At 36.7% G+C, this 14,766-nt stretch overlaps 1 protein-coding gene across 1 annotated transcript in view; it reads left to right on the forward strand.

Moving 5' to 3' along the window:
- Positions 1–14,766, forward strand: part of LOC137615383 (ectopic P granules protein 5 homolog) — a 115,840-nt gene that overhangs the window by 54,490 nt on the left and 46,584 nt on the right. Inside the window, exons 17-22 of the mRNA XM_068345201.1 lie at positions 6,017–6,253; positions 6,475–6,638; positions 7,754–7,919; positions 9,122–9,253; positions 10,857–10,927; positions 11,512–11,780. Coding sequence (XP_068201302.1) covers positions 6,017–6,253; positions 6,475–6,638; positions 7,754–7,919; positions 9,122–9,253; positions 10,857–10,927; positions 11,512–11,780 — 1,039 coding nt within the window. The remainder of the gene's footprint in view (positions 1–6,016; positions 6,254–6,474; positions 6,639–7,753; positions 7,920–9,121; positions 9,254–10,856; positions 10,928–11,511; positions 11,781–14,766) is intronic.

The raw sequence follows: 14,766 nt of genomic DNA on the forward strand, positions 1-14,766 counted from the left end.
TTTTAAGAAATTTATTCTTTGAATAGTCTTCGTGCTGTTTTTCAAAGATGAACTAACGTTTGGTTTATTTATGCTACGCAGTTTGCGCTCTATCGTTACGATAGAGAAAGAGAGAATCACGGTTTCACTTTGCAGAAAGAGTAAGTCGATTTTGACGTTTTGTTCATTCTTCTTTCAAACTGAAGTTTTTTAGATACTAATTTAAAGGAACATGTTAATTTTCAATTTCTTAGTCCTTTCAGTTTTTTCCTTTAGTCAAATAACCTGTTATTGACGAAGAGTGAGTGGGCCATTCTCTTGTGAGTGACAAGAGAGAGAGAGAGAGAGAGAGAGAGAGAGAGAGAGAGAGAGAGAGAGAGAGAGAGAGAGAGAGAGAGAGAGAGAGAGAACGATCTTTATTCTCGTCCCAAGTCTCTGTACAAGGAGTTTGGGAGCGAGTAACGTTCTCGATTCAGTTTTTTTTTACTCTCGTCCCAAGTCTCTGTACGGGGAGAGAGGATAAAACGTTTTAGTTTTTATTCTCATCCCAAGGCACTGTACGGTGAGAGATTGAAAACGTAGTCCTTAGTGAAATAGAGTTTAGTCTCATCCCCAGTCACTGATCTTTTTAACTTTTTATATTTCCGTTTTATTCGATATATATGTATATGTTTGTTGATTTTTGCATGTGTGTTTCATTTTGTACTAATGTTCTTACATTATACGACTCATTTCGCAATTCTAACCTTTTGATTTAAGGGAGAATTGCGTGCTTCAGGTAGAAATCAGCTTTATTCATGTCTAATGTGAAATTATTAAAAAATGCGATATCAGTGAAGAAAGTGCAAAAAAACATGTTCTGTGTTGCGGAGGGTTCGTTTGTTCGTGCTTGTCGCTTGCCTAGTCCGAGACCTCTTTCAGGCTCCCCTGCACCAGAGAGAAGGAATGTCGTAGGATCTAAGGGAGTGAGGGGTGTAAACCAACGAACAGACGTTCCCTCAAAAGTATCAGACGTTGCTCGTCAAGCACGTCCTTGCCATAAGACAGAAGAGACGAAGTTTCTCCTCGTCTTCCGATGATTCGTCTCTTTAAAAGCCTGAGCGTAAGGTTTCGAGACGGTTGAAACGTTTATTAGTTCCTTCAGAACAAGTTCAACGTCCTAGCTGTAGTCATCATGAGAGTCCCGTTCATAGCGATGACGTTCTTGTACAGACGTTTCTGCCACAGACTCGACGTGACGTTGAGCGGTAGACACCGTAGACACTACGTGACGTCGAGTGTCAGTCACCGTAGTCACGATATAGCATCGATCAGCAGTCACCGTTGTTACTACGTGACGTTTGAACGTCAGCCACCGCAGTCACAGGTTGATCCGAAGTTAAGTGTTTTGCAAGATATGCTGTTAAAGTTTTCTTCTTTAATAGAAGCTTACGATCCTGTTCCTGTGCGAAAGGATCCTTTGCTTTTTGTACGTCACGGTTCTGGGATACGTGATTCGGGTCTTCAACCTTCTAAACGAGCTTTGTTACGCTACGCTGACGTTATCCCTAGTGACAGCTTTGCTGTTAAACGAGATGCGGAGCATAAATCTCGATGTAATTTTGATCGCTTTGAACGTCAGCCACCGCAGTCACAGCGTGACGTTGAGCTGCAGACACCGCAGACACGACGTAACGTTGAGCGGTAGACACCGTAGACATGACGTGACGTCGAGGGTCAGTCATCGTAGTCACGATATAGCATCGAACAGCAGTCACCGCTGTTACTACGGGATGTTTGAACGTCAGTTACTTCTGTCACGACGTGTAGTAGAATAACATTCTCTGCAGTCACAACGTGACATCGACCCTCCAACTTTAACTTCTGTTCATATACAAGTTGATGTAGCCTGTCAGGCTTTTCCTTCACGTCATTCTGAATATAAATCTCCTTCTCGCAAGACTTTAGATTTATCAGATGATGTGCCTTCTGAAGAAGTTGATGACCCCCTTTCAACTAATGTACCTTTGGGGAGTCATTCAAAAGAGGAGTATCCTAGGGTGGTCCAACAATCCCTTGTTTTATAATTATGAATTTCTTTAGTGAAATTTTGTCCTACTCGTTTTGTAACGGCTGCTCCGCCGTCTGAGTTTACTCTTGGCATGACTTTCTTCGACTCCTACATTTACGAAGTCAGTTCTCTCTTGTTCTTCCAAGAGAGCCATGCTCTTACTGGGAGACTGGTTGGAATCCAGGAGAAGTTTAGGAAAGTCTGCTTTTGCTTTTCCTCCTTCTTAATTAGCTTCTCGCTCGAACGTCTGGTGTGACACAGGAGAAGTTCTCGGCTTGGGAGTACCTGCCTCTGCCCAGGGAGACTTCTTAACCCTAGTGGACTCTCCTCGTCGTCTAGCCATGAGACGCTCCAAGATTTTATGGTCTGCTTCAGAACTAGACCATCTCCTGTTAGGAGTTTTTTTTCGAGCGTTTGAAGTATTTATTTGTTGGATTGGTCCCTGGGAGCCTTAAGTAAGAAGGTCTCTCCAGCTGTCAATGTATTGCTGTACAATTATGTCATGCATGAACAAGGCTATCAGGGATGGCTCCAATGATCTGGCAGCCACGTTCACTGCAGGAGTACTTAAGATGTAAGTGCGCTCAATGTGTTCATTGTCAAGACAAAGTTCACGATGAAGACTACCAAATCTGTCTTGGCAGCAGTAAGGGAAGGCGACTGGATGGTCTCTCTCGACCTTCAGGATGCATAATTCCACATCCCGATTCATCCAAACTTTCAACAACATCTGAGGTTTGTGGACGGGAAAGTAGTGTACCAATTTCGAGCACTGTGCTTCGGCCTCATTCCTGCTCCTCTTGTTTTTACAAGGCTCTTGCAAAATGTAGCAAGCTTTCTACATTTTTTGAGGATTCAGAGCCTCCCTTTATTTTGACGACTGGCTAACCAGGGCGTCGTCATTACATCGCTGTCTGGAGAGCCTCTAATGGACATTAGACCTAACCAAGGAGCTAGGTCTCATAGTGAACGTAGAGAAGTCGTAACTTACAGTACCCCATCCCAGACTATTCTTTATTTGGGAATGGAGATATAGGGTCTGGTTTTTCGGACCTTTTCGTCTCCCACAAGAATGGAACAAGCTCTGTTAAAAGTCCGTCACTTGCAAGAGAAAAACCAGTTGCTCTGTAAGAGTTTGAACGAGCCTCGGGGGAACTCTTTCATCGCTGGAGTAGTTTATCTCTCTGGGGAGACTCAACCTTTGCCCTCTCCAATTTCACCTAAACCATTGGAACAAGGAGAAGGGCTTAGAGAGTATCTCTTTCCCAATCTCCAACTCAGTCTAGACATGTCTGACTTGGTGGGACAGCAACATCAGACTTCGAGAAGGTCTTTCTCTTGCGATCAAGAACCCAAACCATGTGTTGTATTCAGATGCATCGGATTTGGGTTAGGGAGCTCCACTGGACAGTCTGGAATGCTCGGGTCTTTGGTCCACGTATCAGAAGGAACTCATTTAAGGCAAGTAACATCTCTCTTTTGACGAGATTTGTGCAAGGAGAAATGAATGTCTTGGCGGACTGCCTCAGCAGAAGAGGACAAGTCATCTCCATGGAGTGGACGTTGCACAAGACTGTGTGCGAGAAGCTATGGATGACATGGGGTCAACCCACCATAGATCTTTTTGCGACTTCACTGACAAAGAGGCTCTCGACTTACTGCTTTCCAGTTCCAGATCCAGATCCAGAGGCAGCCCACATAGACGCTTTCCTGCTGGACTGGTCTCACCTGGACGTTTATGCCTTTCCACCTTTCAAGCTCCTAAACAAGGTGCTGCAGAAGTTCACCTCTCACGAAGGGACCAGGTTGACGTTGGTTGCTCCCCTCTGGCCCGCGAAAGAGTGGTTCACAGAGGTACTTCTATGGCTGGTAGACGTTCCAAGAAGTCTGCCGTTGCGGATGGATCTCTTGCGACAGCCTCACGTAAAGAGATTTCATCAAAGCCTCCCCACGCTTCGTCTAACTGCCTTCAGACTATCGAAAGACTCTCTTGAGCTCGAGGGTTTTCGAAGGAGGCAGCTAGAGCGATTGCGAGGGCTAGAAGATTCTCTACCATCAGGATCTATCAGTCGAAATGGGAGGTATTTAGAGACTGGTGCAAGTCCTCCTCTATTTCCTCTTCCAGTGCCTCTGTAGCGCAGATTGCGGATTTTCTGCTTTATCTGAGAAACGGTCGCTCCCTCTCTGCATCCACCATTAAAGGCTACAGAAGCATGTTAGCTTCTGTTTTCAGGCATAGGGGTTTGGATCTTTCTAATAACAAAGATCTCCAAGACCTGCTTAAGTCTTTCGAGACTTCCAAGGAGCGTCATATTTCGACTCCTGCTTGGAACTTGGACGTGGTCCTACGGTTCCTTATGTCAGACAGGTTTGAACCATTAAATTCAGCCTCCCTGAAGGATCTTACCCTCAAGACACTTTTTTTTGTTGAGCTTGGCTTCGGCTAAAAGGGTTAGTGAGATACATGCTTTTAGCAAGAACATCGGCTTCTCCACTAATAAAGCAGTATGTGCTCTTCAACTTGGTTTTTTGGCCAAGAATGAACTTCCGTCTCGTCCTTGGCCTAAATCATTTGAAATCCCCAGTCTTTCTGAGATTGTGGGGAATGAAGTTGAAAGAGTGCTGTGCCCCGTTAGAGCTCTTAAATTTTGTTTATCCAGAACTAAACCGCTACGAGGTTGTTCAGAGGCTTTATGGTGCTCCGTTAAAAAGCCCTCTTTGCCCATGTCTAAGAATGCGTGGTCTTATTTTATTAGACTTTTGATTCGGGAGGCACACTCTCATTTAAGTGAGAAGGATCGTAATTTACTTAAAGTCAAGGCTCATGAAGTTAGAGCGATAGCAACTTCAGTAGCGTTTAAGCAAAATAGATCCATTAAAAGTATTATGGACGCGACCTTTTGGAGAAGCAAGTCGGTATTCGCTTCATATTACTTGAAAGATGTCCAGACTCTTTATGAGGACTGCTACACACTGGGACCATTCGTAGCAGCGAGTGCAGTAGTGGGTGAAGGCTCTACCACTACATTCCCTTAATCCCAATATCCTTTTAATCTACTCTTGAAATTTTTAATCTTATTTTGGGTTGTACAGGAGACTAAGAAGTCTTTTGCAATCTTTTTGATTTGGCGGGTGGTCAAAATATTGTTTCTTGAGAGCGCCCAGATTAAGGGTATTGATGAGGTCCTGTTATAGGGGTGTTCACCCTGGATATAGCAGCTCCTGGGAGTCTTTCAGCATCCTAAGAGGATCGCTGGGCTTCGTGAGGATAGCGGACTAATGAGGCAGAGTAATTATCAGATTCAGCTTCCTTACCAGGTACCTATACTTAAGTTTGTTTTTTGAATAGTTGTCAAAAACTCTTGAGCATATACGCCTTTATTGTTTTAATACTGGTCTCTACCCACCACCATGGGTGTGAATCAGCTATTTATATATTCACCGGCTAAGTTTAATATTTAAAAATGATATTTTCATTATAAAATAAATTTTTGAATATACTTACCCGGTGAATATATAATATTAAAGGCCCTCCCTTCCTCCCCGATAGAGACCCTACGGACTGAGAAGAACTGGTTTGGTTGAGAAGTATATGTGGTATCTGGCCGATAGTCGGCGCTGGTGGGCACACCCGGCAGCCTTCATGGCGATCGCTCGCGAGTTTTTGGAATCTGTCGACCGTCGGAGACGTCAGCTATTTATATATTCACCGGGTAAGTATATTCAAAAATTTATTTTATAATGAAAATATCATTTCAAATATATTCATTTCTTCCATTCTTGAAAGTTCTGAATGTTTGTAAATCAGTGATATGCAATGCATTGTCGAACAGTAAAAGGGAAGTTTGTTATCAAATCTTGATTTAATACTTACGAATATTTTTTCTATTCCAATTTTCCGTTATTGACGCTGACGTTCTATACAGTATTTATATCATGGTCAGTTACATACATATCATTGTGATTTATCAATTTTTTTTTTTCAAGAGCTACGAAGATAAGCACAGTGCAGGGGGAGGATTAAGTGGTCTCTTGTCATGGCTTACTGCGGGCACAACAGCTCCCAACTCTCTCTTAGTTCGCTCTTCAGCTCCACAATTTCCTTGGTATACATTAGCAGTTTTGATGCTGGAGACACAACAAGAGCTTAGTTCAGGTTTATGGAAAAATCTTCTTTTAGAATTGTACAGCAATCCTCAAATCACACTTGAAGAAGCTCTTAAGGTATGTGGATGATAAGTTTTAAAATTATAAGTGTTTTTTTTTTATTTCAAATATAAGTGGAAAAGTAAATATTTTCCACGAATTTAAGTCAGTTTTCATCTAATGCTTATATGTTCAGAATAAAACTGTTGTTTATATTTACTGTAATTAAAATTTGATTTACTGTATATTAGATTTAGTATATTATTGGTAATGATTATTCTGTATCATTGTTATTGCAGAAAGTGAGCATTGATTTGAGAATTGGTTCTGTGTCATCAAGCCTTCTCAGTATTTATCGGTGGGGTCAGCAAGTTATAGATCTTCCAGCTGATCACCCTGCTCTACCTGTTACCTTGCAAATGTACCTGACGCTTCATCTAGCACGTGTCCCACCACAGCCTGGGTAAGGATTGACAATTATTTCAATGCCTAACTGCTTTTGAAAAACTGCACTGTTCTAGATGCAACAATCAATAATGCGCATAAAGTATTTATGTGTATAAAAGCTTATGATTTTTTTATGGTTTATTTCATGAGCAACCTAATCCCTGCATTTAATCCAGTTTTGGGAAAAAAAGAAAATTAAAGAAATAAGGGTAACCCAAAGAAAACCTCTATACTCGTGTAAAAGTGGGAAAATTACAAAAATCGAAAATTTATAGCAGTGAAAAGTTCATCAAATTGAAAGTAGAGGAAAATTAACTTTCTACCAAGCAATCCAAAGATAGGAGATACCTGCAAAATAAAAGTTAAGTGTGGTTTGGTGTAACTTATGTGGTTACTTGAGTGAAATGAGGACTCATTCTGAAAACTTGTTATGTTCAAGGGAATAATGGCCATAATTATACCTACTGAAAAAAAAAAAAAAGCCTTCTTGCTGAAAAAAAAGAAAGCCGTCTTGCTGAAAAAAAAATTTAGGGATATTGTAAATGATCAGGCAGGAGCTCTGATTCCATGAAGCTGAGATTTGAAATTGAAAAAGGAACATCCTAAATGTTACAATTATATTCCAAGTAGATACAAATAACACTAGTTTAAGCTACAGGAATAAACTGTTCAAGTTTCTGTATGTTAAAATCTGACAAAAAATGTAGTTGAAGAATGGATACGTTTAACTTTGATTCAGTGTAGCACAGAAGGGGGACTTAATGGCAAGGAAAGAAGAAATGTAATATTAAGAGAAAAGAATGTGTAATGATTTATCAAATTTGGCAAACATAGCTGTTGGGAAAATATTAACAAATGATAGGAAAAAATTAAGTTATGGTGGGAATGATCTTTTTAACTCAGTTGTCCGGATACTATATTTAATTATGATACAGAAGTAAAAGAATAAAACCAATTAGTTGAAAATATGCTTGATGATCCTATACTATAGAAAATTGTCATGTAACTATTATTTAGTATAAAATAAAATTGAAAGATTAGGGTTTAATGACTTGGTATTTATGACAATACATTTAGGCTATAATTAAGAAAAACAATATTTATTGCTTCATGGTTTTAATGTGTTTGCAGGCAATATGAGTGTGGCTGTGTGATTATGAGATTCTACCAAGGATTTGTAAATTCATCCTTTTTGGGAAAGATTAAGAAAAAAGTGAGATCTGCTGTGGATTATTATGAAGCCAAAAAAGCTAAGCATGAAGAAATGGAAGCTGAGGAGGACAGCAAAGACTCTCAGGTAAACTGCTGTGTTATTTTTTATACATTTTAGCTTTTACCCTTTTCAGTTTTCAATCTTGCTTTGTAATTATATTTTTCTTGTTTATTAGATTCCTATGTTGTCTTAGAAAAGAATGTGCCAACTAAGTAAATTTTAAAAATTTTCAAAAATTTTTATTTAAAATTTTTCATGTCAAATTTTATGGTAAACACATTAGTAAATTATTATTATCATCATTATTATTACTAGCTAGGTTATATCCCTAGTTGGAAAGGCAGGTTGCTGCAAGCTCCAACGGGGATAATAGCTCATTGATGAAAAGAAATAAGGAAGTAAATAAATTATATAAGTACAGTAATGAATAGAATATATAAGCCCAAGGGTTTCAATAGGAAAAATAGCCCAGTGAGGAAAGTAAACAATGAAATAGATAAACTATGAGAAGCAATGAATGAAAAATGTAAAATATCTTAAGGTCAGTAACAATGTTAGAATAGATGTGTTTTATATAAACTATGAAGACAGACTTACGTCAACCTCTTCAATATGGAAACATTCATTACACCTTTGAACTCCTGAAGTTCCAATGATTAAACTACCAGATCAAGAAAATTATTCTATAACTTGTTCACAGCTAAAATAAAACGTCTAAAATACTATGTTGTGTTGAACCTTATGAAAGAAAAGGCAAGACTTTTAGAATAAACTGCATAGTCTGTTTTGCTTGGGCTGTCATTACAAGAAGAAGGTATTACAACAGTTTTGCAGTATATCTGCTTCTTTGGGAACAGTTACCTCATCAAATATTTTTTTGACTTTTAGGTCTGTCTTGTATATTCTGAATATCATGGCAAAATTTTTGTACATAATTTGATATTCGCAAGAATTTTTTCACCTTTATAAAGACCTTAGAATATAATTTTGCTTTCCCTTGATATTCAGTATTTTACCGTTAATTTCAGCTGAAGACATAAAACCCCAGCAAAAGCATAAAGGTATTCCAGTATCTTTTCCAAGCTTTCATTTCAAGATTTGAATCCAGTTATATTATCATCATCATATTTTTGCAGTTATCTTTTTTCCACAAAGATTTTTGTTTTGAAGATTACTCTTCCTGGGGTGAATGGTTATGAAAATATATTAGTTTTAATTGAATGTTTTGTTCTTGCTCACTTTTAATATTTTAGTTTTTTTGTAATCCCACGTAATTCACTTTACAGACAGAGGAGACTATCAAACTCCTGAATGCTATGCAATTGTGGTTAGATGAGGCTCGTCTTTATGAATCTGGGGTTTATCTTCCTGCACTGCCACCTCATCTTTTACCTCAGAAATTGAATCAAATATTCCAGGTGTGTATAGCTAAAGTGTAGGCTTTTAAATTTTTCAAAAACCTCAAATTTGACTATAAATATTTTGATGCAACCTGATGGTCAATTTTATTTTTTTTAAATGTAATGTATTCTTTATACAATAATTTTTTTCAAATACATATCCATTAATTATAAGTTACCTAATTTGTAATGAACAAGTTTTGATGATTACGTTATGTTGATAAAAACCTAGCTGTGAGACTAAGGTACAAGGTTTTTCATATAAAGTAAACGGTAAAATTAAGTTACTGCTTTGTTTCTTTATAGGACCATAAACTATTTAGCAGATTAAATAACTTCTTCAAATTCTGTTTTCTCAAAAGTTTGTTTTTCATTCTTATTTCTTTATATTCTTACCTAGTGTAGCTTTCACATAGCTTTATAATTCAATTCAGACATTTGATATTATGGCTATGTTACTGCTGAGTAAGTATCTAAAGACACCCTTCATTATGTAAAGGACTTGCAAAGCTTGCTTACCTGAATGCATGAAATATCATGAGGTTGGGGTCAAGATAAATAGAAGAAAGACAGAGATGATGTGAATGGAAAATGCAATGGAAGATGGAATCATTTGAATATTTAGGAACTATGATCTCTAATACAGCATCTTTAGAATTTGAGTTGAATGAAAGATTGAAAAAAAGCAAATCAGACTATGGCTAGGTAGGTTAAGTAACATTTGGAAATCTAATCGCCTGAAATTACTTCTATAAATATCAGGCTATATATCAGTTTAGTGAGATTGGTGTTACTATATGGCATGAGTTATGGTATGATAATGAAACCATATCCAACAGATTTTGTAGATTTGAGAGCAAAGCCCTCAGAAAAATATTGGGGGTTAAATGTCCTAAAAGGATTAGAAAGGAAACTTTAAGAGAAATTACTCGAGTGCCATGTGTGGATGAGATCATGGAGATGGTTTGGGCATGCTTTGCGCACTCCCCAAGAGAGATTAGTTCACCAAACTTACCACTGAGCTCCACAAGGCAATAGAAGAGTTGGAAGACCTCAGCCTTCATGGCTGAGAACTATGAAACATAAAGTAGTTGATGAGGAATGGAGAAGTATTGATTTAAAAGCTCAAATTAGAAACAACTGGTGAAATCTAACTGAGGCCCTTTGCATCAATAGGCATAGGAGGAGATAATGATGATTGTTTTTTATCAAATTTTGCTTGATCCAACTCATGATTTCTTTTTTGTATTATTATAGTTATTTAAGTTGCATATAATAGCTAGATGTAGGTCTCTGACCAAATAGTCATTAATAACGTAACATCAACAGAAAACTAAACATTCATTTACTATAAATGATATTGTATTGTATATACAAATATATGTAGTATTATAAGTAAATTAACTACTCTTTTTGATGAGGAGGTAAGCAAATCCTTATTTAATGAAAATAAATTTCTTGGTGCTTATTTGCAGAAGTGATTTTAGGCTTGAAAATTGGAATGAGTAGCTGGCTTCTGTTCTTATTCGTACAAGAAGTCAAGAACTACTACTGCTTCATTTTATGCATTCCTTCTTGATAGATATTTTTCTTTAGCTTTGAAATATTGTTTAAATTTCAGAGTAACTGGGAACCATGGCCAGAATCTATTAATCATGGGACAATAGATAGAGCAGCGGACTCTCTACTGAGGTGAGGCTTCAATTCATGATGTGTTGTACAAAGTTGATGCTTGATAACTTGTTGGCTACTACTGTACATAGTTGCACTTATCAGTAGTATTTTAATGTTCATTGATACGGTTTTACAACGCAACATTAGAACTTTTTAATGAAGTTTTAAGCTTGAGTTTCCCAGCTCGTGCTCTGTTCTTGTTCTTAGAAAATGTGATTGAGTTAAGAACTGTTTTAGTGTAAAATTTTCATAGGTGATTTCAAACTTGGCTAACTTTTTTATTTGTAATCTTTATAGACCTTGATTAATTTTGTTAATTTAGAAAAGGGGAGGTTTAACAGTTACTTCTTGTTTGTATGTTTTTATTGAAAAAGCATTTTGTCAGTGAAAAGCTATTTTCCATCCCTGAAATATTTTTCTTCTGTAGGCCACTTTCATGTGAAAATCAGAGAATGGGTAGTTTTCCACATTGTAGTTTTCTTATAAAAATTATATTTTTGTTTTGCATCTGTATTGTCAAAATAATATGGGTCTATAATTTCAACCTGAAGTATTTTTGTTATATAAACTATTGCTATTTTTCAAGAATGATTGTGTTTCAGGGCATGGGATCAACATAGAAATAGTATAAATGACTCTGGTGTAGGGTCCCCATCTAGCACTCCTGGAAGGCAGAAAAGGCAACTTCTTGCCCAAGACTCTACCTCAGAAAAAAATCCTACAAAATCTATTTTAAAGAGGTTAAAAACATACGAGCCCCCGCAGCCTCCTCCTCCCATTCCTCCTCTGAGTCCTCTTCATTTGCCACATCTAAATGACAATACTTTGAATGATCCAGAGGCTCTACTGTACCTTGTTCAGCGCTACACAGGTAATGCTATTTGTGTATATATTTTAGTTTATTCCTGCAATATATCCACAAAGTCAAGTGTTAAGAAGTCATCAAGCTGCATGATTGGTAAATTTGCTTATGAAAACAGTTAAAGTAATACTAAATAAATACTGGGATTACTATGTGAAATCCCCACCTTACTGTCCTAGTTATGAAATAATTCAACAAAACCACTAAGCCACATATCCAGATTCACTCCACTTGTCTAAAGGATGTACACTATTATTAAATGAGAAGTGAAATTTCTGTCAAAGTAAGGCTAGATAAGTTGAATAACTTATGAAGAGACCAAAAGATGGATAAGAAGCAAAAACCAGGAGGTGATGCCACTAGTGGTACAGGTACATTGCAAAGAATCCTTATGCATATGGCACACTGTAAGAGGTGCCCTCATTAAAAAAAGAAGCTGAAGTATTTTTCAATGCCATGTTTGTTACATTTTAAGGTTTTTGATATCAAGTTTAACTTGTCACATTATAAAAGCATGTAATATTTTTACAGTTATATGGATATATAACTGTAGCTGAAGCTGACTCCTATTTCAGCTACTTCTGCAAGTGTTTTATTAGATAATTTCTTCATAATTGTCTTTATTATTAAATTGATTTAAGAATAAAGTAAGTTAAGTTTATTGGTATTGAGCTCAGGAAAAATTTTCATAATGTATGTATAAATTGCCCATGCAAACTTGATTCTTGGTGGCATCAAATGTTCTTTTTTGAACAATATTTATACTGTAAATTATGAAAAGAATTTTACCTATTGCATTGTTTATTTTTTTTCTTATTATATAATTTGAAAGATAATTTGGAGTACTTACTGAATAGAAGCCATGTTATTTTCTCCAATTTATGGGTAACAAAATTGAGAAAGAAAATATTTGTTACTACACATCTATCCCATTGGAAATTGCCATCTACCATGTGTCATCTATATGGTATAGCATTCCATGCTCTATGCTGTATTTCTTTTTTATTATAATTTTTACCTTTTTATCTGTCCTCAATATCTACCCATCCTTTGGGCTACCCTTCTAGGAATATAAATTTAACCTGGGATGGACTCTTGAATTGTTGTATAGTATTTTAATGTAGTAGTTCTGTCTGCTCTGGAGATATATGCCTGAGCCCTAGCCCCCTAGATTTGGAAATGTGTGGATGATAGGAGACACTAAACTTACAGACATAAAAAAAAAATATCTATGCTACAATTATGGTACCTTTAAATATATAGTGCCTTTGGGGTTAGTATAGACCAGCATGAAACACTCTTCTACTTATATTTTACTTTATCTATGCACAGACATTATAATTTCATACATTCACAGTTTTACCTAAAATTTCAGTCTGAGCCCTAAACTTACCTATTTTAGCATTAATTCTATACCATCAAATATTCACTTATATTACAACTGAAAATGTATGTTGCAGTCTATACTGTAAGAAAATAACCACCTAATATTTACTTAAATAAACTAAACTAATTAATATCACAGATTCTCAATCCAATAAACTCTAAATTTCTTGATTAATTACATCATCACTGTCACTCAATTGCTTTTAATAATTGACTAGGGTTTATTAACCTAATATCACTTTGATCGGACTCTTCCTTTTTTTTAATTTTCATTTACTCTTTCACAAGGCTTATCTATCTCCCTGTCAGAAGCCTTTCAGTTCCTTGGATACACTCCATTAAGTCTGGTGTCTTAAAGCAGTAATTAGGTAATGGAAAGAAAGTCATCCACAACATTTTGATTACCTCGGCCTTTCGGAAAAAGAGAACAGAATTTTGGAAACAAGGAAATGGGAAGCAAAGAAAGTGAATAGAAAAATTAATGAAAAAACTACTACATCTCAAAGCCTAAACTTTTTTGCCCAGGCTGTAAAACCCATCCCATTTAGAACTTTTTGTGACATATTGACTGTCTGTTACAACAAACATACCTAAGTTGACTCTTCATCCTTTTTGTCCTGTTGAAAGACATGGTTCCTTTAAGAAATCTGTGGCTTCTAGCAAGCCATCTCAATTAAATTAATGGCCCTCATGTTCAGGTTGGAGACAGACTTTCACTTTTGCTGCTCTATCGAGGGTTTCTCCTTAATAAGAATCTCTGATAGCCCTTCATGCATACACTCAACCAAAACAAAATTCATGACCTTACAGACTTCAGTTCTTTCATCAACCATAAGGAATTTTGATGTTTGGCATCATAAAGAAAGTTTTTACCAAATTTTGAGTGTGGACCTCTGCCAGGATGACCTTCATCACCCTATTGTACCCCCAGAGAAAATTATTCCCAGATCTATGGCCTTTCCTGTCAGGTCTGCCCTGATTGCAAACTCCCAGGAGAGAAATTCTCAAACAGCTCCACTCTCATCAAAATCTCCTCCTCTCTCATAAATCCTTTACATTGATAATAGGAGTAAGGGAGAAATAATTTTGCAATCTATTGCAACAATCATGCTGTATCAATTAAATTGAGCATGAGCCCCATAGAGGAAACTTCCAAATTTTTAAAAAGTTCACCATTACATACTTCAGATTTATAAGATACCAAACCCCTTCTATTCCATCACCTTTTCCATTCCTCCTGCCAGCATTTTTTCAGCCATTCTCTTCTTTTTCCTTCCAAAATCAAGTCCTACCTCAAAATATAATCTTTCATTTTCTCTCATGGTCAAACTTTCTCCAAACTACTATACTAAATCATCTTAAACATAGAACATTTGCACTCACTGTACTCTCCTTTAAACCATATTTTCTTTAAACCTCTCTTCATCTTACCCATTGAACTGTTCTTTCAGTATGTTTTAATATTGTATTCATTAAGGGAACTGTATTGTAATTGTTTACACACTTCAACACTCTAAGACACTCATGGTACATGATGTGAGGTAAAACGAAACAAATTTCAGGGGGATTGGGTGTATCTTGATACTGGGAAAAAGGCTTGAATTGCTGG

This window comes from Palaemon carinicauda, chromosome 21 (assembly GCF_036898095.1).
Source record: "Palaemon carinicauda isolate YSFRI2023 chromosome 21, ASM3689809v2, whole genome shotgun sequence".
Classification (NCBI taxonomy): Eukaryota; Metazoa; Arthropoda; class Malacostraca; order Decapoda; family Palaemonidae; genus Palaemon; species Palaemon carinicauda.